Source organism: Pseudophryne corroboree, chromosome 5, assembly GCF_028390025.1.
Source record: "Pseudophryne corroboree isolate aPseCor3 chromosome 5, aPseCor3.hap2, whole genome shotgun sequence".
Taxonomy (NCBI): Eukaryota; Metazoa; Chordata; class Amphibia; order Anura; family Myobatrachidae; genus Pseudophryne; species Pseudophryne corroboree.
The window spans coordinates 416,812,906-416,837,552 of record NC_086448.1 but is presented as its reverse complement, the minus strand read 5'-3'; the positions used below and the strand labels follow the sequence as shown (position 1 = coordinate 416,837,552).

The 24,647-nt window shown below is 45.8% G+C and overlaps 1 protein-coding gene across 3 annotated transcripts in view; it reads left to right on the top strand.

Annotated features, from left to right (window-relative positions):
• LOC134927810 (mediator of DNA damage checkpoint protein 1-like) overlaps nucleotides 1-24,647 on the top strand; it is an 840,332-nt gene that overhangs the window by 378,151 nt on the left and 437,534 nt on the right. For all 3 annotated transcript variants that reach the window (XM_063922788.1, XM_063922787.1, XM_063922786.1), the window contains exons 12-13: nucleotides 4,745-4,784; nucleotides 11,284-11,320. In XM_063922788.1, the coding sequence (XP_063778858.1) occupies nucleotides 4,745-4,784; nucleotides 11,284-11,320 (77 nt within the window). The remainder of the gene's footprint in view (nucleotides 1-4,744; nucleotides 4,785-11,283; nucleotides 11,321-24,647) is intronic.

The window sequence follows — 24,647 nt, the reverse complement described above, 5'->3', positions numbered from 1 at the left end:
TTTGATTCCGGTCCCTGTTCACCAACAAGGTCAGGGTTATTATTCCAGTCTTTTTGTAGTGCCAAAGCCGGATGGCTCGGTCAGACCAATATTGAACCTAAAGGGTCTCAATCAGTACGTCACTTACTACGGATTCAAGATGGAATCCCTGCGGTCAGTAATTGCAGGTTTAGAGCCACAGGAATTCATGATTGCGCTGAATCTCAAGGATGCGTACTTACACATTCCAATTTGGCCACCTCATCAGAGGTACTTTGGCAAAACCATTACCAATTTCAGGCTCTACCGTTTGGCCTCTCGTCAGCACCTCGGGTATTCACCACAGTGATGTCTGTGATGATAGCTCATCTCAGATCCCCGGGAGTGATAATAGTTCCGTACTTGGACGATCTGCTCATCAAAGCTCCGTCTCAACAGATACTCTTACAACATGCCTTGCTGACATACAATGTGCTAGTTCAGCACGGTTGGATTGTCAATTTCAAGAAATCAAATATGATTTTGTCTCAACGACTTCAATTCCTAGGAATGATTCTCGATACGGTGAATCAAAGGATTTACCTGCCAGAACAGAAGGTACAGAGTATTCGTCATCTGGTACAGTTAGTGCTCAAGCCACGCACAGTCTCGGTACATTTGTGCATTTGACTGCTAGGGAAAATGGTGCCGGCCTTCGAAGCATTTCAGTTTGGAAGATTTCACTTGCGTCCTTTTCAGCTGGATGTTCTCGGACAGTGGTCAGGCTCGCATCTGCAGATTCACCAGATGGTGCGGTTGTCTCCAAGGGCCAGAGTATCTCTACTCTGGTGGCTCAAAGTACACAATCTCACCGCAGAGAAACGGTTCGGCGTCTGGAATTGGATAATGCTAACGGTGGATGCTAGTCTCAGAGGTTGGGGAGCTGTGATCCAAAATTGGCAGCTCCAGGGTCTCTGGGCAGATCACGAAAGATTGCTGTCTATAAATGTCCTGGAACTCCGGGCAATTTACAATGCGCTGAAACCAGCAGTGCACATGATCCGGTCTCAGACTGTCCAGGTGCAGTCAGACAACGCGACTGCAGTTGCGTACATCAACAAGCAAGGAGGAACGAGAAGCCGCATGGCCATGCGGGAAGTAGCTCGAATCCTCAATTGGGCCGAGCATCACCAGGTGATATTGTCGGCTGTGTTCATTCCGGGAGTACATAACTGGGAGGCGGATTATCTCAGTCGTCGGGATTTTCATCCAGGAGAATGGGCATTAAATCCAGAAGTGTTTCACATGTTGGTCCAGAGGTGAGGTTACCCACAGGTGGACCTGATGGCGTATCGCCAAAATCATCAAACACCCCAGTATGTGTCCAGAACGCGAGATCCAATGGCAGTGGCAGTGGATGCTCTCACAATCGCGGGGCCGTACAGCCTCGTGTATCGGTTTCCGCTGCTTCCTCTGTTGCTAAAACGGATCAAACGAGAGTCCACCACAGTCATACTAGTGGCGCCTCATTGGCCTCGGAGAGCATGGTTCTCGGATCTCCAATGACTACTCGCAGACGATCCTTGGCCGCTCCCGCTACGTCCGGACCTGTTACAGCAGGGTCCATTCTTTTACCCAAATTTAGCGCTGCTTCGTTTGTTGGGGTGGCTGTTGAGACCGCCCTCTTAAAAAGAGAGGGCATTCCGAATTCGGTTATGCCAACCATGTTACGTGCTAGGAAGCCAGTTACGGCAGCTCATTATCACAGAATTTGGCATGCCTATATAGGTTGGTGTGAAGCTCGGAAGTTTCCGACGTCATCTTTCAGGTTATCCCGTCTTTTGTTATTTTTACAGACGCGGTTAGATGGAGGACTACTTTTATCTACACTAAAGGTGCAGGTCTCTGCCATGTCAATTTACTTTCAAAGGCGGTTGGCTCTTTTGCTGACTACACACCTTTCTGCAAGGTGTACTCAGAGTACAACCTCCATTTATACTACCTACAGCGCCATGGCACTTGAATCTGGGTTTACAGTTTTTACAGTATTCATACTTTGAACCCTTACAACAAGTGGATGTTAAGTTTCTCACTTGGAAAACTATTTTTCTTCTAGCTTTAGCTTCGGCAAGGCGTGTTTCAAATTTGGGTGCCTTGTCATGCAATCCACCATATTTGGGGTTTCATGATGACAGAGCGGAACTTCGGACGAATCCTGCTTTTCTGCCACAGGTAGTGTTATCTTTTCACATCAATCAACCAATAGTAGTTCCTGTGTTATCAGAAGATTCAGGAACTTTGGATGTGGTACGCGCACTACGCGTTTATGTAGCCCGAACGTTTACAGTACGTAAGACGGATACATTGTTTGTTCTCTATGATGCTGTCAAGTTGGGTTGGCCAGCTTCTAAGCAGACCTTATCCAGATGGATTAAGCCGACCATACGTCAGGCTTACCTTCATGCTAGGCTACAACCGCCTACATCAGTTACAGCTCATTCCACATGTTCTGTGGGAACTTCATGGGCAGCAGGTCGTGGGGCTTCTACGACGCAACTTTGCCGTGCGGCTACATGGTCATCAGTGCACACGTTTGTGCGCTTTTACAAGTTTGATACGGTTGCGGCATCAGCATCTAGCGTTGGCCGCCTGGTGTTACAGGTGTCAAACAGCTCTCCCGCCCAAGGGGGAAACTTTGGTACGTCTCAAGAGTACTCCAGTGACCCCTAGTCGATGAAAAAGAAAATAGGATTTTGGTACTTACCAGATATATCCTTTTCATATACCTTCGATAAAGCCACGTGAGCGTGACGAAACGCGTCAGGACCCCGCCTTCATGCACACCTTGTCTAGGTGAATACTTGGTGCAATCCGAATTGGTCTAGCTACTACTTCAATTGACCATCCCATCGCTGCAGGCGGCTGCCGTCCAGCTCACCGCTGTGGTCAGTGACGGTCATCTGGCGGCTTCTGCATTTCCTCTCCGCGGCATAGTGCAGTGGGCAACGCAGGAATTTTAGCTGAGGACGCTCGGTTAATTAACCAGCCCACTTGAGAGGTAAAAAATCATACAACCATTTCACCTGGTGACTTTGAGCTATAACCATTTGGAACTGCACCACTAATATTGAATCCTCTCCACTTCAGATATTTCTAACACACTGGAATATGGACAGTTTCAATTTATATTTATTACCAAGTACATGGCTAATTAGCTATGCACCATCTGAGACAGATATAGGTGTGCCTTTACTGTTTTAATATTATTTTCATTATTTTACATCTTTTAATTGTGAAGTACTGCTATTAAATATTAAATTCATATATTCACACGTTGGCTCTCGTTTTTATCTTTTCAACTCCTGATACACAGCGCAGCCGTTGTTGTTGTTGTTGTTGTTGTTTACATCCTTTTCTTTGAATCCACAGTGGGCACTGGACGCCCACCCAGAGCAGTTTTACCTGTCTTGTGCTAAGTTCAGTGGATCTTATGGTAACACATTTTCACCGACTTGTTCAAATGTTCAGGTTATATCGGTTATGGTGTCAACTGTTTAGTTCTCAGTTACGTTATGGGTCAACTTTATTATTGTCTGTTATGTTATAATGTTATTTGTAGTTCTCCATTGTCGTCTTCTCTATCGCTCTTGTTCGGCTCAGTAAAAAACACTGAGGTACTATGGGAGTATGGAGGAGTTACTAAATTTAAATATTCAGTGCCTGTTCTGCTAAAGCCCGTCCATATCCCAAGAGTACTCCAGTGCCCCTATGGATTCAAAGAAAAGGATTTACCTGGTAAGTACCAAAATCCTTTTTTCTTTTGAAAATGTGTTTTATACTCCTTTCACGCTGCTATAAGTGTACTAGGTAATTGCACGTGAAGCACAGCAATCCTGGAATATTGTGCATTGTGAAATTACTTGGGTCGAGCAACCCAGTATTGCAAACCGGAGAGCGAGCAGGGTTGATCGTGTGTTCAACCTGGTTCGCAGTGCAGTGTGAATGGGTAAACAGGGCCGATGCGAGTTTGGATCCATTCACACCATAGGAAGAGATGGTGCTTGGAGATCATCTCATATGGGACGTACCAGGGGTGACATCACCTACCTGGCAAAAAGCTAAGTCAGGCTGCAAGTCTGAAAGGGGTTTCACTGGGTCACACCCAGGAAGGACCTGTGTACAAAATCCTGAGTATGACCCGGCTTAGTAGTGTGAAAGGGGTTATAGTTGCAGTGCGATAAGATTAGGACCAGGAGAATGCGCTAATTAATTTGATATGTAAAACTTTATCATTGAGCGACTGAGCTTCTGAATCTATAGATGCAGCAGTTGCGGCTTTTATACATGCCAAGTTCTGTTGTGCTTTATACGCACTCAGCCACACACAAATACTGTATATAAGTGTTGCATATCAAATTAATCAGCACAGTCTCTCTGAAGCTAACAGAGTTGCACAAGACCTGGTGCCTCACTTGCACCAGGCATCTTGCGTTGTTTGGCATATTGAGTCTAGATGTGTAAGAACATATCTATAAAGTGTTGCTGGCAGGATACCGTTGCTAAGCAGTTAAAAAAGAAATAAATAAAAAGATCCTTGGGACTTCAATGTTCGCCATTTTCTCTGAGTTCTGTGGCTTTGTAATGTTATTTCCTAGTATTAGTTTGTAAAATAGCAATTTTATTTATAGCTGTTAAAGCTAAAAGTAAATATACAGAGTACTTTTTGCAAAATGATCCACTATACTTGCCTTTGGAAACATTTTTGTGTGCATTTTATTACCTGCAGAAATAAAGGCAGCCAAGGCAGATCTGATGATAAGAGCTGGGTAAGTTTGGGTGATGACCTTGTACATTCTAATAAGGAATTGTAAAAAATTATTGGGTGTTTAAACAAATAATTATACAGGTTGAGTATCCCATATCCAAATATTCCGAAATACGGAATATTCCGAAATACGGACTTTTTTGAGTGAGATAGTGAAACCTTTGTTTTTTGATGGCTCAATGTACACAAACTTTGTTTAATACACAGTTATTAAAAATATTGTATTAAATGACCTTCAGGCTGTGTGTATAAGGTGTATATGAAACAAAATGAATTGTGTGAATGTAGACACACTTTGTTTAATGCACAAAGTAATAAAAAATATTGGCTAAAATTACCTTCAGGCTGTGTGTATAAGGTGTATATAAAACATAAATGTATTCTGTGCTTAGATTAAGGTCCCATCACCATGATATCTCATTATGGTATGCAATTATTCCAAAATACGGAAAAATCCGATATCCAAAATACCTCTGGTCCCAAGCATTTTGGATAAGGGATACTCAACCTGTAGTAACTTTTTGTTAAAAGTCGGGAAGTTGATCATTCATTAGTAGTATCTACATTGTCTGTGTTTGAAATTGCTAAAGCACTGTAAAAAAAAAATACTGTTTTTGTCAGTAACTACTGTGAAATAGGTACATTTTATTTATTTCTCATACGTCCTAGAGGATGCTGGGGACGCTTCAAGAACAATGGGGTATAGACGGGATCCGCAGGAGACATGGGCACTTTAAGACTTTGAATGGGTGTGAACTGGCTCCTCCCTCTATACACCTCCTCCAGACTCCAGTTTAGATTCTGTGCCCAGTGAGACTGGTCACACACAGTGGAGCTCTACTGAGTTCTCTGAAAAGACTTTGTTAGGTTTATTATTTTCAGGGAGCACTGCTGGCAACAGTCTCCCTGCATCGTTGGACTTAGGGGAGAGAAGCAGACCTACTTCTGTGAGTTTCAAGGCTCTGCTTCTTTGGTTACTGGACACCATTAGCTCCAGAGGGTCTGATCGCTAGGTACACCTAGATGCTCGTTCCCAGAGCCCGCCGTCACCCCCCTTGCAGAGCCAGAAGACGGGTGAGTAGAAGAAGATCAGAAGACTTCAGTGAAGGCTTTGAAGTACCGCACAGCGGCCGCGCTGTGCGCCATGCTCCCACACACATAGGCACTGTAGGGTGCAGGGCGCGCGGGGGGGGCGGGGGCGCCCTGGGCAACATATAAATCCTCAACAGAGACTGGCAAACGAATATATAAGTGCCCAGGCACTAGATTTAACCCTCGCCAGTGTAAATATATGTAAGAAATAGCGGGGCTGAAGCGTGCCATTAAGGGGGCGGGGCTTAGCCCTCACAGCTCATTTCAGCGCCATTCTCTCCTCACGGAGACACTGGTCCTTCCAAAACACTGCTGCACAGGTCACAGTGAAAAACGAGGGGGGGGGGGGGGGGGGCACAGTAGTTTGGTGCATTATAAGTTAAAAATAAAAAGCACATTATATAATGAGCGCTGTGGAAATGAGCTGGTAAACTCCTTCTGTGTTTCCCTGACAGAATGTACTGGGGTCTATTCCTTATAGCCAGTGTAATATGTTTGGTACACGTGTGTCGGCATATCTGATGCTGAGTGCTCTGCCACAAACGGCTGTGGGAATGACTCTGTCGGCACCGCCGACTCCTAATGGTACTTGGTACATGTGAATAAGTGTCAACATGTCAGTAGATGTATGTTCTTCCCAAGAGAAAACTATATGGGAGACACAGATGTGTGGTGGTGACCCTGTCGGCACCAACAATATCTGACTGGGTAAAAATTGGCATGATAATGTGATGCATATCAGAAAGGGCTCTACCTATATGTATATGTATGTATAGTAAGGTTGCATAGGTCTGTGGCACGAACACAGACGTAGTAATATTTATGGAGGGTGTCATATTCATAGAATAGATTTCCCTCAGACCCCTCGGGATCTCAAAAAAAGTTATTTTGCCCAGTTACTACTCCCGACACGAATACTGTTTCTTATGTCGACCATAATGTTTCCTGACTAGATCCACAAAGTCGGCATTCAGTACGTTTCATACCCATTAAGAACGTATTAACGTCACTAGGGACCCTGCTGTTCCTGTCATATTTATATATGAGTTATATAAATATATAGATATTTGTGTGTATAGGTGTATTTAAAAATATATATATATATATATATATATATATATATTTATATATGTGTATGTATGTATGTGTATATATATATATAAGAAAGTTATAATGAATGCTGAGGTAAAGTTATTCCTTCTCATGTGCTGAGTGGCCGTGACAAGATGTTTTCAAATCCTCAAGAGGATTCCGAGTGTTTACTCTGTTTCCGCCATGGATAGAATAAAGTGAGAGTCACCCCCTGTTCTGCACAGAGCTATGTCACAAAGGATCGTATGCAGGAAGATATGTGATACTCTAATTATGTGTCCGCGTGTACGTTGATTATACTTGCATTACGTGCGCATGGGGGAGTAGTTGTAAGCATGGGTCATATCTATAACATTGCAGCAGACTGCCGTGCGACCACAAGGGATATAGGACTCTTGGGTTCGCGGGCCAATTCCATGGCGGTCTCGACTAGGAGGGCGTTGAGGATTCACCAATGGAATGCTGAGGCGGACTCCGAGAAGAACTGGAGTCTCTTCCCTATGAAGGTGAAACCTGGTTTGGGGATGGCCTTGTTAAGTTGATCTCGGCAGATACCACTGGTAAGTCTACTTTCTTGCCCTATGTTCCCTCACAACGGTTGGTGACGCATTATTGTAGGATGCAGTCATTTCGACCGAATAGATACGGATTTCCCTTTCTTTGCAGGTAGAGGAAAGTGAAAAGGTAAGAGGTCAGCAGTCTTTTCAAGTTCACAGAAGCAGAAATCATCCTCTGTTTCTGCCACATCCACCGCATGACGCTGGGTTTATCTTGCGGGAGCCCACGCCGGTGGGACCACGTATAATACTCTTCAGTCAGTCCTGGAACGGACATGGACCAGTGAGTTTAAGAATAGAGTCCCAAGGGGGACATACTGCAGTTTCCAGACGTTTCCCATCACCGATTTTTTTCAAATAGACCTTACCGATTCTCCTCTGGACGGGGAGGTAGTATGCAACGCCATACAAGAGTTGGGTCAGGATCAGGTCATTGTCCTGCTGTCCCAGTCACATTAAAAAAAAAAAGCTGTTGTTCAAGCTTTTTCGTGCTCCCGAGGCCGGCCGGCTCGGTCAGAACAATACTATCTCTAAAATCCCAAAAATTTCTACTTAAGAAATTGAACTACAGGCTGGAATCTCTCAGGGCAGGAAATCTCCAATCGGGAAAAGGAGAAAGGGGGTCTATATACGGTTTCTTCCGCATTAGGCTTACATGGGTTTGCTATTTAGGATTGTCATTACCAATTCACCGGAGTGATGGAGGTATGATGGTTTTCCTTCGATAGTAAAAGAGTCATTGTTATTCTGTACTGGGACGCTCTCCTGATTACGGCGAGGTCAAGAAACCAAGTGGTGCAAAACGTTGCATTCTCCCTGACAGTTCTTCAACAAAGTGGTTGGCTCCTGAACTTGCCAGAATTACTGTTGATCTCAACGACGCGGTTGGAAATACTGCTAGACACAGAACTGTTGAGAGTTTGTTTCTTCCAGTGGAAAAGATCTGAGGATCCACAGTCGGGTCAGATCTGCAACAGGGTCAATCCATCATTGCATTCCGTTGATAAAAAAGATGGCTGCGGCCTACGAGGCCATTCAGTGAGCAGGTTAAATGCCAGAATGTTTTTAGCGAGAACAGTTGGACAAGTGGTCCGGTTTCCACCTGGGATAATCCTGTTTTTCAAGACCAGAATTTCACTCCTGTGGTAGCGGCGCAGTTCTCAAAAGCGCAGGTTCGGGTTCCAGGACTGGATCCTAGGGACCACGGATGCATGCCCTAGAGGTGGGGGAGCTGTCACACAGGAGGAAAACTTCCAAGGAAGAGGGTGAAGTTAGGATACTTGTCACCGCATTAACGGTCTAGAGGTAAGGCCCGTTTATAACGGTTTTCTACAAACAAAGACCGTAGCAACATTGGCAAAAGCCAGAAAGATTTTCCGCTGGGCGACGAAATCATATGTGCGCTCTGTCAGCGATGTTCGGTCCAGGAGTGGACAACTGGGAAGCAGGCTTCCTCCGCAGACACGTTCTCCATCCAGGAGAGTGGTGTTTTCATCCAGTGGTTTTTCACAGTAGTGACAAGTCGTTGAGGGATTCCTTTAATAGACAAGATGGCGTCTCGCCTCAATAAGAAACTTCAGAGATATTTTTACAGGTCAAGGGACCCTCAAGCAATAGCAGTGGATGCACTGGCGACACGTGGGTGTTTCAGTCGGTGTATGTAGTCCCTCCACTTCCTCTCATTCCAAAGGTTCTAAAGATCATAAGAAGAACAAAGATTCGGGCGATCCTCATTGTCCCAGACTGGCCAAGGAGGGCCTGGTATCCAGATCTTCAGGGATTACTCATAGGAGATCCCTGGCCTCTTCCTCTACACGAGGACCTGTTACAGCAGGGGCCGTGCGTGTATCAAGACTTACCGTGGCTACGTTTGACGGCATGGCGGTTTATAACGCCAAATCCTAGCCCGAAAGGGTATTCCCAGTGAAGTAATTCCCACACTTATTCTGGCTAGAATAGGGGGGGTGTAGTATGGTATGCCGGCGGTCGGGCTCCCGGCGACCAGCATACCGGCGCCGGGAGCCCGACCGCCGGCATATCGTCAGTGTGGCGAGCGCAAATGAGTCCCTTGCGGGCTCGCGCTCGCCGCGCTGCGGACACGGTGGCGCGCTACGCGCGCCACGCTGTTTTATTCTCCCTCCAGGGGGGTCGTGGACCCCCGCGAGGGAGAATAAGTGTCGATATGCCGGCTGTCGGGATTCCGGCGCCGGTATACTGTGTGCCGGGATCCCGACAGCCGACATACTGAAGACCACCCGAATAGGGATAACGTCTAAACATTACCACTGTATTTGGAGAAAATATGTTTCTTGGTGTGAATCCAAGAAAGCTCCTACAAAAGAGTTTCAGCTAGGACGTTTTCTCCAGTTTCTACAAGCAGGTGTGGATGCGGGCCTAAAATTAGGCTCAATTAAGGTACAGATTTCAGCCTTATTGGTTTTCTTTCAGAAACAATTGGCTTCCCTTCCAGACGTTCAGACTTTCGTGAAAGGCATGTTGCACATCCAACCTCCATTTGTGCCTCCAGTGGCACCATGGGATCTTAATGTGGTGTTGCAGTTCCTTCTATCACATTGATTTGAACCTTTACAGAAGGTGGAGTTGAAGTTCCTCAAAGTGGTCATCCTGATGGCCTTGGCATCTGCAAGGCGGGTGTCTGAGTTAGCGGCCTTGTCTCACAAGAGCCCTTATTTGATCTTCTATGATGATAGAGCAGAATTGAGGACACGTCAACAATTTCTGCCGGAGGTGGTTTCATCTTTCCACATGAACCAACCTATTGTGGTGCCTGTGGCCACTGACGCCTTTGTTGAGTCTAAGTCTCTGGATGTGGTCAGAGCTTTGAAAATTTATGTCGCCAGAACGGCTCAGATTCGGAAAACAGGGGCTCTGTTTGTCCTGTATGCTCCCAACAAGATTGGATGTCCTGCTTCCAAGCAGACCATTGCACGCTGGACCTGTGGTGCGATTCAGCAAGCTCATTCAACGGCAGGATTGCCGTTACCGAAATCGGTGAAGTCCCATTCTACTAGAAAGGTGGGCTCGTCTTGGGCGGCTGCCCGGGGGGGTCTCGGCATTACAGCTTTGCCGGGCAGCTACTTGGTCGGGTTCAAGCACCTTTGCGAAGTTTACAAGTTGTTACCCTGGCTGATGAGGACCTCTTGTTGGGTCAATCGGTGCTGCAGTCATCCGCACTCTCCTGCCCGTTCTAGAGCTTTGGTATAAACCCCATGGTTCTTGAAGCGTCCCCAGCATCCTCTAGGACGTATGAAAAAATAGGATTTTAATACCTACCGGTAAATCCTTTTCTCTTAGTCCATAGAGGATGCTGGGCGCCCGTCCCAGCGTGTACTGTATCTGCAGTTAATAGTTAATTGTTATGGTTACACATATGTTGTGTTACGTTTCTTGTCAGCCTGTTGCTGCAATTGTTCATGTCGTTGGCTTGTGTTCTGTTGAATGCCACGTTGTGCGGCATGCTTGAGGTGTGAGCTATTATGAATCTCACCTTAGTTTAACAATAAATCCTTTCCTCGAAATGTCCGTCTCCCTGGGCACAGTTCCTATAACGAGTCTGGAGGAGGGGCATAGAGGGAGGAGCCAGTTCACACCCATTCAAAGTCTTAAAGTGCCCATGTCTCCTGCGGATCCCGTCTATACCCCATGGTTCTTGAAGCGTCCCTAGCATCCTCTACGGACTAAGAGAAAAAGGATTTACCGGTAGGTATTAAAATCCTATTTTTTTTGTTCTTTCGACAGCCGTGGAAGCCGTTCTCCGGATACTATGGAACAACTGGTAGGAAGCTCTTCCTGACTTTATAAACACATCATAGAAATAAATAATAAATAAAAAAGTAAAGATTTCACTTTCAATAAATCCTTTTGTTTAAGACAATGCGGTAGTGGTTCCCAAACGTACTTAAATTACATCTTTTTTTTTTTTTTTTCTTCCACGTACCTCCCAGGATAAAGGCTTTTATTGTGTTATAAAATATATAATTAAGTAAATTGTGCATGCCTGTTATCCTTAGGTTCAGTTATGTAGTGGTGTACAGCTGTGATTCTGATTGTCCGCATATTTTATGATTGGCAGCACTAGCACTGGTGTTGCCTGTCACTTTGACCATAAATAATTTGAGTTGATACTGGACCACCAACACCAAGGCACCCCTGCAAGAGCTTTGCGGCATCCCAGGGTGCCTCGGCACAGAGTTTGGGAACCACTGCACTGGGGTAATGTTAGGGTATGGGAAATGTAGTAAAAAAAAATAACAATAATACTGTTGACATTCAAAATGTTGATACCACAATGCTGACTGGCAACATGTCAACATTATGCAAATGCCGACAGATGAAATGTCAACATTTGCATAATGGTGACATTAGGGTTTGACTGCTGTAGGGATGTTTAGTGTTTGGCAGCAGAGGGAGGTTACAGTTAGGCTGTGGGGGGTGGGTAGGAATAGGCATCGTAGGGGGGTTTATGGTAGGGATTAGTGACACAAGAGAAATATTCATCCGAATGCCAGAAGCTCTTTGGTTTGACATGGAAGAGGCTGTCACATGACTGCCTGGACCCAGAAGAGCCTGTTGCAGCTGCCAGGAGATGGAAAGTACCACTGGGTCTAAGATGTCGACATTTCCTCATTGTCTACATGATGAATGTTGACATCCTCAGCATGGCCATAATGATCATGTTGACATTCTAATGTCCAGATCAACTGTCGGCATATCTTACCCAACCCCAAGCGAAAATTGGATAGAAGAGGAGTGTTGGCACTTTAAATATAGATTACTTTGTATGTGCGATCCCCCCTACAACACATATATGCCTGGAGCACTTCAATTATGTTTAGCCAAGTTCTGCATGGATGGATAGTGCAGAATGAACAAAGAGAATGAAAGCACTGAAACATCAAGCAAAAATAAAAATGTCCCCACATGACTGGCATCTAAAACCACAGAATGTCACTCCAAGATAAACAACTCTGCTTCTGTTCTACTAGACTGTAAGTCCCAACTCTAGACTTGTCCACCGCCTCAAACACACAGGAGCAATGTTTAGCCTCCATCACAAAATGTACTAATGTTGTCTCAACCGCCAATCTGCACTATCCTTAATGAACACAGCATCAGTGATGGGAATAATAGCAGTCTTGTACAATTACAAACTGAAGGCACTCACAAGTGGAGGAGATATCCATCAAGTTGTATCCTCACTATGAAGTTAAAAACTGGTTAAAAATCTGCGGCATACTTGGAACTACATATTTGACTATGCCTATGCCTGGATAAACTGGTTCTCCAGGTCTGGAGAGTGAGAAAACAAAACCACATGTGCTTAGAGCAGGGATGTCAAACTCACGGGCTGAATGCGACCCCTATCGCATCCTTTGGTGGCCTGCAGGCAGGGGTCCTTTTGTGGCCAGTTGGCAGGTCGTGATTGGGAGGAACTGTGTCCCTGGCAGTCCGCCTCTGTCTGCCCGTGGTGTCACTGCCCCGCTGCCTGCTTCACCCACTAGCAACCATGCAGCGATGGGAAGCAGGGAGCCCTGACAGACAGCCGCAGCACTTCAACCCACAGCTGTGACCGCCAGTGCCCTTAAAGCCACATCCCTTCCAGCCGGAGCCCTGACACCCTGACCCCTGAAGCAGCATGCCCACGAAGGAACATTCTCCTAATGTAAGTATCTGGGTCATACTGCAAAAGGGATTGGGGTGCATTGGGAGACATAATGTGTAGCAGGCACTATACTGTGGGACATTATGTGTAACTATCACTTTTGCTGGGAGTCGTGTAACTGGCACTTTACTAGGAGACATTATGTGTAACTGGCACTATACTGGCAGACATTATGTGTAACTGGCACTATACTAGGAGACATTATGTGTAACTAGCACTATACTGGGCGACATTATGTGTAACTGTCACTATACTGTGGGACATTATGTGTTACTGGCACTATACTGGGCGACATTATGTGTAACTGTCACTATACTGGGGGACATTATGTGTTACTGGCACTATACTGGGCGACATTATGTGTAACTGTCACTATACTGGGGGACATTATGTGTTACTGGCACTATACTGGGCGACATTATGTGTAACTCACTATACTGGGGGACATTATGTGTTACTGGCACTATACTGGGCTACATTATGTGTAACTGTCACTATACTGGGAGACATTATGTGTAACTGGCATTTTACTGGGAGACATGTGTAACTGGCACAATACTGGGGGACATTATGTGTAACTGGCACAATACTGGGGGACATTATGTGTAACTGGCACTATACTGGGAGACATCATGTGTAACTGGGGAAATAAAAATATTCCAAAATACTGAATAATCCGTTATCCAAATTGTTTCTGTTCCCAAGCATTTTGGATTAGGAATACTCTACCTGTATATATTTAGAAACAAATATTTTTTTTTTCTTGCGGCCTACACATGACCTTGATAATTTGGCCCAGTTGGTAGTTTGAGTTTGGCATGCCTGGCTTAGAGTATGGAGCACTACTCTACATTTTGCAACAGTAATATAAAAGAGCCCTGTGGTTGAATCATCGGGCAGAGATACATATAAAAATAGTCTGGCTGCTTTACATTTTGAAGATTATCTTATGTTCAGTGATAAAGTAGAAATTCGTATGTAAAATTTGTCCACTTGAAAATCAAATAGATTGGCGTAAAACAGAAAGAGTAGAATTTTTTCGTTATCCCTGTATAATCTAATCAAGGATCTAGACGTTACAGATTAGGACATACAGTAATTATGGCAGATAGTATCCTTTATAGTAGGTCTGTCCAGACAGTCCTTTTGCCAATACAATAGGATGCAGAAAGTTATCTAACTGACTTTGCCAATTCTTCAGTAGTGGACAACTAGTTGATGGAAATTGTCTCTAGTGGATACAAAATAAAATTCAGACACCCACAAGAGATGTCATGGCCTCCTTAGAGGATCCAAATTTCTTTTTAACAAAAAGTATGGACAGTCTGCAAAAATTGTACAAAACAAGAGCAGTTTTATGTGTACCTCCTGCAAAAGAGAGAACATGATATTATTCAGGTCTGTTCCTTGTTTAAAAAAAAAAAAAAAAATGCCATTGAGGTCCTTCAGAACAATATTTACTATCAGACCATTAAAAAAGCATATCCACATAAGAGGCACTGAGGACAATTCTTGACGGACTAAGCAAAGTTGATATCCTGGTGTCCATAGGTTCTCCAGGATGCCTGTTTCCATATTCCCATAATAAAAAAGGGTGTTTATTAGCTCTAAACTAAAAATGTCTACAGTCAATAGATCTGCCACTAATGGCAGACATGCATTAGGTCAATAGGGTCAAAGGGTCGACATAGAATAGGTAGTAGGAAATGTCGAAAGGGTCAAAAGCTCAACATGTAAATGGTCAACACAAAAAATAGGATTTTAATACCTACCGGTAAATCCTTTTCTCTTAGTCCGTAGAGGATGCTGGGGTCACCATTAGAACCATGGGGTATAGACGGGATCCGCAGGAGACATGGGCACTTTAAGACTTTGAATGGGTGTGAACTGGCTCCTCCCTCTATGCCCCTCCTCCAGACTCCAGTTATAGGAACTGTGCCCAGGGAGACGGACATTTCGAGGAAAGGATTTATTGTTAAACTAAGGTGAGATTCATAATAGCTCACACCTCAAGCATGCAGCACAACGTGGCATTCAACAGAACACAAGCCAACGGCATGAACAATTGCAGCAACAGGCTGACAAGAAACGTAACACAACATATGTGTAACCATAACAATTAACTATTAACTGCAGATACAGTACGCACTGGGACGGGCACCCAGCATCCTCTATGGACTAAGAGAAAAGGATTTACCGGTAGGTATTAAAATCCTATTTTCTCATACGTTCTAGAGGATGCTGGGGTCACCATTAGAACCATGGGGTTATACCAAAGCTCTAGAATGGGCGGGAGAGTGCGAACGACTCTGCAGCACCGATTGACCGAACTTAAGGTCTTCATCGGCCAAGGTGTCAAACTTGTAGAACTTTGCAAAAGTGTTTGACCCCGACCAAGTAGCTGCTCGGCAAAGTTGCAATGCCGAGACCCCCCGGGCAGCCGCCCAAGACGAGCCCACCTTCCTAGTGGAATGGGCTTTCACCGATTCCGGTAACTGCAATCCAGCCGTGGAATGGGCCTGCTGAATCGTGTTACTGATCCAGCGCGCAATGGTCTGCTTGGAAGCAGGAAACCCAACCTTGTTGGGAGCATACAGGACAAACAGAGCCTCTGTTTTCCTAATCTGAGCCGTTCTGGCGACATAAATCTTCAAAGCTCTGACCACATCCAGAGATTTTGATTCAACGAAGGCGTCAGTAGCCACAGGTACCAAGATAGGTTGGTTTATGTGGAAGGAGGAAACCACCTCCGGCAAAAATTGCTGACGTGTCCTCAGTTCAGCTCTATCTTCGTGGAAGATCAAATAAGGGCTCTTGTGAGACAAGGCCGCCAACTCAGACACCCAAGGCGGGTAGATGCCAAGGCCAACAGGATGACCACTTTCCAAGTGAGAAATGTCAACTCCACCTTCCTCAAAGGTTCAACCCAATGTGATTGAAGGAACTGCAACACCACATTAAGGTCCCAAGGTGCCACCGGAGGCACAAATGGATGTTGGATGTGTAACACTCTTTTTCACGAAAGTCTGAACTTCTGGAAGGGAGGCCAAGTGTTTCTGATAGAAAACCGATAAGGCTGAAATCTGTACCTTAATTGAGCCTAATTTTAGGCCCGCATCCACACCTGCTTGTAGAAAATGGAGAAAACGCCCCCCGGTGAAACTCTTCCGTAGGAGCCCCTTTGGCTTCACACCAAGAGATGTATTTTCTCCTAAATACGGTGGTAATGTTTAGGCGTTAGCCCTTTTCTGGCCTGAATAAGTGTGGGAATAACTTCACTGGGAATACCCTTACGGGTTAGGATTCTGCGTTCAACCGCCATGCCGTCAAACGCAACCGCGGTAAGTCCTGATACACGCACGGCCCCTGTCGAAACAGGTCCTCCTATGAGTAATTCCTGAAGATCTGGATACCAGGCCCTCCTTGACCAGTCTGGGAAAATGACGATCGCCCGGATCTTTTGTTCTTCTTATAATCTTTAGAACTTTTGGAATTCGAGGAAGTGGAGGGAATACATACACCGACTGAAACACCCACGGTGTCACCAGTGCATCCACTGCTACCGCTTGAGGGTCCCTTGACCTGGAACAATATCTCTGAAGCTTCTTGTTGAGATGAGATGCCATCATGTCTATTTGAGGAACTCCCCAACGACTTATCTCTGCGAAGACTTCTTGGTGGAGGCCCCACTCTCCTGGATGGAGATCGTGTCTGCTGAGGAAGTTTGCTTCCCAGTTGTCCACTCCTGGAATGAATACTGCTGACAGAGCGCTTGTATGTTTTTCTGCCCAGCGGAAAATCCTTGTGGCTTCTGCCATTGCCGCTCTGCTTTTCGTTCCGCCCTGACGGTTTATGTACGCTACTGCTGTTACATTGTCCGACTGGATCAGTACCGGCAGATCTCGAAGAAGATGTGCCACTTGCAGGAGGCCGTTGTAAATGGCCCTTAACTCCAGAACATTTATGTGGAGACAAGTTTCCTGACTTGACCATCTTCCTTGGAAGCTTTCTCCCAGTGTGACCGCCCCCCAGACTCGGAGGCTTGCATCCGTGGTCACCAGGATCCAATCCTGTATCCCGAACCTGCGCCCCTCTAGGAGGTGAGAGCTTTGCAGCCACCAAAGGAGTGGTAACCTGGCTTTGGACGACAGGATTATCCTCTGGTGCATGTGTAGATGGGACCCGGACCACTTGTCCAACAGGTCCCACTGGAACACTCTGTCATGGAACCTGCCAAACTGAATGGCCTCGTAGGTCGCAACCATCTTCCCCAGCAACCGAATGCATTGATGGATTGACACTCTCTCTGGTTTCAGAATTTGTTTGACCAGACTCTGAAGTTCCAGCGCCTTTTCCACAGGAAGAAAGACTCTCTTTAGTTCTGTGTCTAATATCATTCCCAAAAATGACAACCGCGTCGTCGGAATCAACTGTGATTTTGTCAAGTTCAGGAGCCAATCATGTTGCTGAAGAACTGTCATGGAGAGTGCAACGTTTTGGACCAACTGGTCCCTGGATCTCGCTTTTATCAGGAGATCGTGCAAGTACGGGATAATTGTGACTCCTTGCTTGCGAAGGAGAACCATCATCTCCGCCATCACTTTGGTGAAGATCCTCAGAGCCGTGGAAAGACCAAACGGCAACGTTAGAAGTTGGTAATGACAATCCTGAATTGCAAATCTCAGGTACGCCTGATGCAGATGATAAATGGGAACATGTAAGTAGGCATCTTTTATGTCCACCGACACCATATAATCCCCTTCCTCCAGACTGGAGATCACTGCTCGGAGAGACTCCATCTTGAATTTGAATCTCTTTAGGTAGAAATTCAGGGATTTCAGGTTTAGGATTGGTCTGACCGAGCCGTCCGGCTTCGGGACCACAAACAGGCTCGAATAAAAACCTTCTCCCTGTTGTTACTGGGGAACCTTGACGATAACCTGATTTGGACACAATTTTTGTATTGCGTCGCAAACTACTTCCCTGTCGGGAAAAGAAGCTGGCAAGGCCGATTTGAAAAAACGGCGAGGGGGGTGTGTGTGTGTGTGTGTGTGTGTGTGTGTGTGTGTGTGTGTGTGTGTGTGTGTCTTGAAACTCCAGCTTGTACCCTTGGGATACTATTTGTAATATCCAGGGGTCTAGGTTCGAATAAAGAGTTTCAGACGGGCCCCCACTGGTGCTGATTCCCACATAGGAGTCCCAACGTCATGCGGTGGGGGTGGCAGAAGCCTGGGAGGACTTCTGCTCCTTTGAGCCTGACAAGGCTGGAGATCTTTTACTTCTTCCCCTTCCTCTAGTAGCACGGAAGAAAGAGCCCCGGCCCCTTCTGAATTTATTGGGCCGAAAGGACTGCATCTGATAATGGTGCATTTTCTTTTGTTGTGGAGGAACATAAGGTAAAAAGGATGACTTACCTGCGGTAGCCGTAGACACTAAATCATCAAGGCCGTCTCCAAGTAAGGCCTTACCTTTATATGGTAGAGCTTCCATACATTTCTTGGAGTCAGCATCAGTATTCCATTGGTGAATCCACAACGCACGTCTAGCTGAGAGAGCCATGACATTTGCCTTTGATCCCAAAAGGCCAATATCCCTTGCAGCTTCCTTTAGGTATGCTGCGGCGTCCCTGATTTGACCTAGAGTCAAGAGAACGCTATCCTTATCTAGGGTATCGAAATCAGATGACAAGGTATCTGCCCATTTTTCGATTGCACTACTTACCCATGCAGATGCAATTGCTGGCCTGAGCAGCGTACCTGTGGTGACATAAATGGATTTCAATGTATTTTCCTGCCTACGATCCGCAGGATCCTTAAGGGCTGCCGTGTCAGGGGACGGAAGAGCCACCTTTTTTGACAGGCGAGATAGAGCCTTGTCCACAATGGGGGGGGGAGGGGGGAGGGGGGTGGTGACTCCCACTTATCCCTATCTCCAGAAGGAAATGGGTACGCCACCTGAATCCTTTTGGGAATCTGAAACTTTTTATCAGGACTTTCCCAAACCTTATCAAATAGAGCGTTCAGTTAATGAAAGGGAGGAAACGTAATCTCAGGCTTCTTTCCCTTATACATACAGACCCTTTTGTCAGGAACAGCAGGGTCCTCCGAGATTTGTAATACGTCTTTTATCGCCACAATCATGTACCGAATGCTCTTTGCCAATTTTGGATCTAATCTGGAATCACTATAGTCGACACTAGAATCAGAGTCCGTGTCGGTATCCGTGTCTACCAACTGGGCAAACGATCTTTTTTGTGACCCCGAAGGTGTCTGGACTTGTAACAACACATCCTCCACAGATCTCATCCATGCCTGGTTCTGAGACTCGGATTTATCCAATCTCTTACTAATAAGAGCCACATTTGCATTCAAGGCATTCAACTCATTAACCCAATCAGGAGTCGGCGCTGCCGGCAGGGCCACTCCCACAGCCATTTGTGTCCCCAACACAGTCTCCTCCTGGGAAGAGCACTCCGCTTCAGACATGCCGACACATGTGTACTCAACACTCAGTCACACTGGGCATATAGGGGACAGACCCACAGTAAAGCCTGTCAGAGAGACACAGAGCGAGTTTGCCAGCACACAACCCAGCACTTCACCAACGGTTCTGAAACCCAAACTAATGCCTCAGACCTGCAGCGCTTTATATAATAATAATAATAATAGCACCAAAATTGCTGTGCCCCCCCCACCCCCACCCCCCGTTTTGCACCCTGTTACTTGTTACAGCAGTGTGAGGAAGGAACAGCGTCTCTGCAGCCTGTGTAGAGAAAATGGCGCTAGCTGTGTGAGCTGAGTGGACCAAGCTCCGCCCCCACAGTGGCGCGCTTCAGACCCGCGTTTTTTATACTGGTGGGGGTAGGACCGTGCCTCCGCACCTATGTCCTTCTTATGCCAGTCTGTTGTGAGGTGCCCTAATATATATACACATATATAAACATGCTGCCCAGTGCGCCCCCCGCGCCCTGCACCCTGCAGTGCCTCTGTGTGTGTGGGAGCATGGCGCACAGCACGATCGCTGTGCGGTACCTCAGAAGCCGTCACTGAAGTCTTCTTTACTTTTTCTACTCACCTGTCTTCTGACTTCTGGCTCTGCAAGGGTGGTAACGGCTGGCTCTGGGAACGAGCATCTAGGCGTACCTAGCGATCAGACCCTCAGGAGCTAATGGTGTCCTGTAGCCAAGAAGCAGATCCTTTAAACTCACCAGAAGTAGGTCTGACTTCTCTCCCCTAAGTCCCACGAAGCAGGGAGACTGTTGCCAGCAGCCTCCCTGAAAATAAAAAACCTAACAAAAGTCTTTTCCCGAGAAACTCAGGAGAGCTCCTCAGTGTGCATCCAGTCTGCCTGGGCACAATTCTAAACTGGAGTCTGGAGGAGGGGCATAGAGGGAGGAGCCAGTTCACACCCATTCAAAGTCTTAAAGTGCCCATGTCTCCTGCGGATCCCGTCTATACCCCATGGTTCTATTGGTGACCCCAGCATCCTCTAGGACGTATGAGAAAAGGTAGACCCTTTTTATAAAAAAAAAAATTTTGGGGTGTTTTGTCAGTTTTCTGCCACAAACAAGCCCCATTAATGTACCAGGTCCCCTTGCATGGCGAGCTAAGGTGCCTCGCTCCACTGCGCTCGGCACAGGTTATTCCCAATCGTAGTCCACGTGGATGATAAAGTATGAAAAAGTTGCAACATTTTTTTTGTGTGTCTTCCTTATGTGTGTCGACCATTGTCATGTCAACCTTTTGACCCTATCTACCATTAGTGGTAGACCTATTGACTATAGACCTTTTTAGTGAAGATCTATAGACCGGATACCAATAAAAAAAACATCAGAAGTTTCTCATATTCTATGCACTGGGCAATCACAATCTGTGCACCTGCCCCACCTTCGGATTGGTAACAGCACAGTGAACATTCACCAAGATGCTTGTAACTTTCATAGCTGAATTGTGCAAACTAGACCTAACAATATTACTGTATCTGAACAGTCTCTCCACTGCAGGGAAACAAAAACAGCTGGTGCATGCCAAAGTAAATCATGTGCATGTCCTTTAACATTATGGATGACTCATAAACTAGGAAAAAGACTATCACATCCAATATAGCAGTTAAAGTTTATTGGGGTACAACTTGATACACTACAAAATATGGTAGGATCACTGGAAATGTTAATTATAGCCCATATACAGCTCAGAATTTATCTCCTGACAGGGTTTTTTTTTTGTGTGTGTGTGGATGCAGTGATATAATCCCATGGCTAAAATTGCGCATGAGAAAACACCAGAATAAATATTTAGATCACTAGATTCATTTGAAAGATTCCACCGTAAAAAAAAATCTCTCAATTGGAGAGCCAAGAAAGAAAAACAGAACAAGTTCCATATCATATCCTCCACATGTTGTTTTGGAGATACGTGAAATATGCGTGGCTTAATGTAAGAATGCTTTCAGTTCGATATCGATATTAAATCCCACAGGTTCCAGTGGTTTTTAGTTTATAAATCCACGGTTTCAATATTTTTAAGTATGTTTCAGAGTCTCCTCTTCACCAGACTTACTGGTTTTTGAGTGCCAATGAATCGGAGTCCATTTGGGTCTTTCATATGTTTTTCTAGAAAGTGTGCTGATAGGCTGTGGGTCATAAGTCCTCTTTTGATAAACAAATGCTCTGAAATTCTTTCTTTTAATTTTCTCTTTGTTTGGCCCACGTATTGTTTGCCACATGGACATTCTATCAGAGAGAGAACTCCTTCACTGTTACAAAATAGGTGTTTTTCTATTTTAAATTCTTCTTTGGTTATGTTTGATACAAATGTTTTTAGTGTTTTGTTACCTGATTTTAGATTTTTACATCCCTTGCAATCTGTGCATTAATGGAATCCATGTGATTCGGTATGTATGGGTAGTGTGGGCATATAGCTCCTAGTTAGTTCTTGTTTCAAATTTTTTGCCCTACTATATAAGATTTTTGGTCTGTTTGGTAGGGCCTTCTTTGGTTCCTCATGTAGCAAAAGTATGTGCCAATGATTGTTTAGTATTCTTTTTATTTCTTTGTGATTACTTTTGTAACGGGTTATGAAAGATGGTGCCCTATTTTCTTTCTGGTTGTTTCTTTGTGTATAGGTGATTAAGTGTTTCATTTCCAAGGTTTTTATTTTTTTCCAGTTCTTGTAATTTCTCTTACGTCCTAGAGGATGCTGGGGACTCCGTAAGGACCATGGGGTACAGACGGGCTCCACAGGAGACATGGGCACTATAAAGAACTTTTAGTATGGGTGTGCACTGGCTCCTCCCTCTATGCCCCTCCTCCAGACCTCAGTTAGATTTTTTTTGCCTAGAGGAGATAGGGTGCATTACAGGGGAGCTCTCCTGAGTTTCTCTGAAAAAGAATTTTGTTAGGTTTTTTATTTTCAGGGAGTACTGATGGCAACAGGCTCCCTTCATCGTGGGACTGAGGAGAGAGAAGCAGACCTACTTAAATGATAGGCTCTGCTTCTTAGGCTACTGGACACCATTAGCTCCAGAGGGAGTCGGAACACAGGTCTCACCCTGGGGTTCGTCCCAGAGCTGCGCCGCCGTCCTCCTCGCAGAGCCGGAAGATAGAAGCCAGGTGAATATAAGAAGAAAAGAAGACTTCAAGGCGGCAGAAGACTTCAGATCTTCATTGAGGTAACCGCTGCGCGCCATTGCTCCCACACACTGCACACACACTGAAGGCACTGATGGGTGCAGGGGGGGGGGGGGGGGGGGGCGGGCGCCCTGGGCAGCAATATAAACCTCCAGACTGGCAAGAGGGTGCATTAGGCTGCGGAGGCAGTAAATGAAAAAATCCCCCGCCATTTTTTGTATATTGAAGTGGGACCGAAGCCCGACGCTGGAGGGGGCGGAGCTTGATCCCTCAGCACTAACAGCTCCATTTTCTCCACAGAACGCTGCAGAGAAGCTGGCTCCCCGGACTCTCCCCTGTTGAACACGGTGACAGAGGGCTGAAAAGAGGGGGGGAGGGGCATTTGTAAGGCGCAGTGAGTGTATACACATTCATTATACATATAAAAAGCGCTATATCTGGGTTTTCATTCCAGTGTCAGTTGGCGCTGGGTGTGTGCTGGCATACTCTCTCTCTGTCTCTCCAAAGGGCCTTGTTGGGGAATTGTCCCCTTATAGATATATCCCTGTGTGTGGGGGGGTGTCGGTACGTGCGTGTCGGCATGTCTGAAGCGAAAGGCTCGTCCAAGGTGAAGGTGGAGCAGATGAGTGGTGTGTCTCCGTCGGCAACGCCGTCTCATGATTGGATGGACATGTGGCATATGTTAAATGCAAGTGTGACCGCATTACATAAGAGAATGGACAAAGCAGAGTCCAGGGAAAAAGCAGGGAGTCAATCCACGGATTGGACTGGGTCACAGGGCCCTTCTGGGTCTCAGAAACGTCCCCTATCCCAAATAGCAGATACTGGTACCGACACGGATTCTGACTCCAGTGTAGACTACGATGATGCAAAATTACACCCAAGGGTGGCAAAAAGTATTCAGTATATGATTATTGCAATAAAAGATATTTTGCATATCACTGATGACCCCTCTGTCCCTGGCATGAGGGTGCGCATGTATAAGGAAAAGAAACCTAAGGTAACCTTTCCCCCATCTCATGAGCTTAACGAGTTATTTGAAAAGGCTTGGGAAACTCCAGATAAAAAACTGCAGATTCCCAAAAGGGTTCTTATGGCGTATCCTTTCCCTGCACAGGACAGGGTACATTGGGAATCCTCTCCAAGGGTGGACAAGGCTTTAACACGCCTGTCCAAGAAGGTGGCGCTACCGTCTCCGGACACGGCAGCCCTCAAGGATCCTGCTGATCGCAGACAGGAAACTACATTAAAGTCTATTTATGCGCATACAGGTGCTTTGCTCAGACCGGCAATAGCATCGGCATGGGTGTGTAGTGCAGTTGCAGCGTGGATAGATACCTTGTCAGCTGACCTTGATACCCTGGACAGGGATACCATTTTATTGACCTTAGCCCACATTAAAGACGCAGTCTTATATATGAGGGACGCTCAGAGACGTGGGGCTGCTGGGTTCCAGAGCCAATGCCATGGCTATTTCTGCGAGACGAGCTCTATGGACCCGCCAATGGACGGGTGATGCAGACTCAAAGAAGCATATGGAGGTTTTACCTTACAAGGGTGAAGTGTTGTTTGGGGATGGGCTCGCGGACCTGGTTTCCACAGCTACCGCGGGTAAATATACCTTTTTACCTTTTGTTCCCCAACAGCAAAAGAAAACTCCACAGTATCAGATGCAGTCCTTTCGGTCGCATAACTCCAGAAGAGGTCGGGGCTCCTCCTTCCTTGCCAGAGGTAAGGGTAGAGGAAAGAGAACGCCTGCTTTGGCTGGTTCCCAGGAGCAGAAGTCCTCCCCGGCTTCTACAAAATCCACTG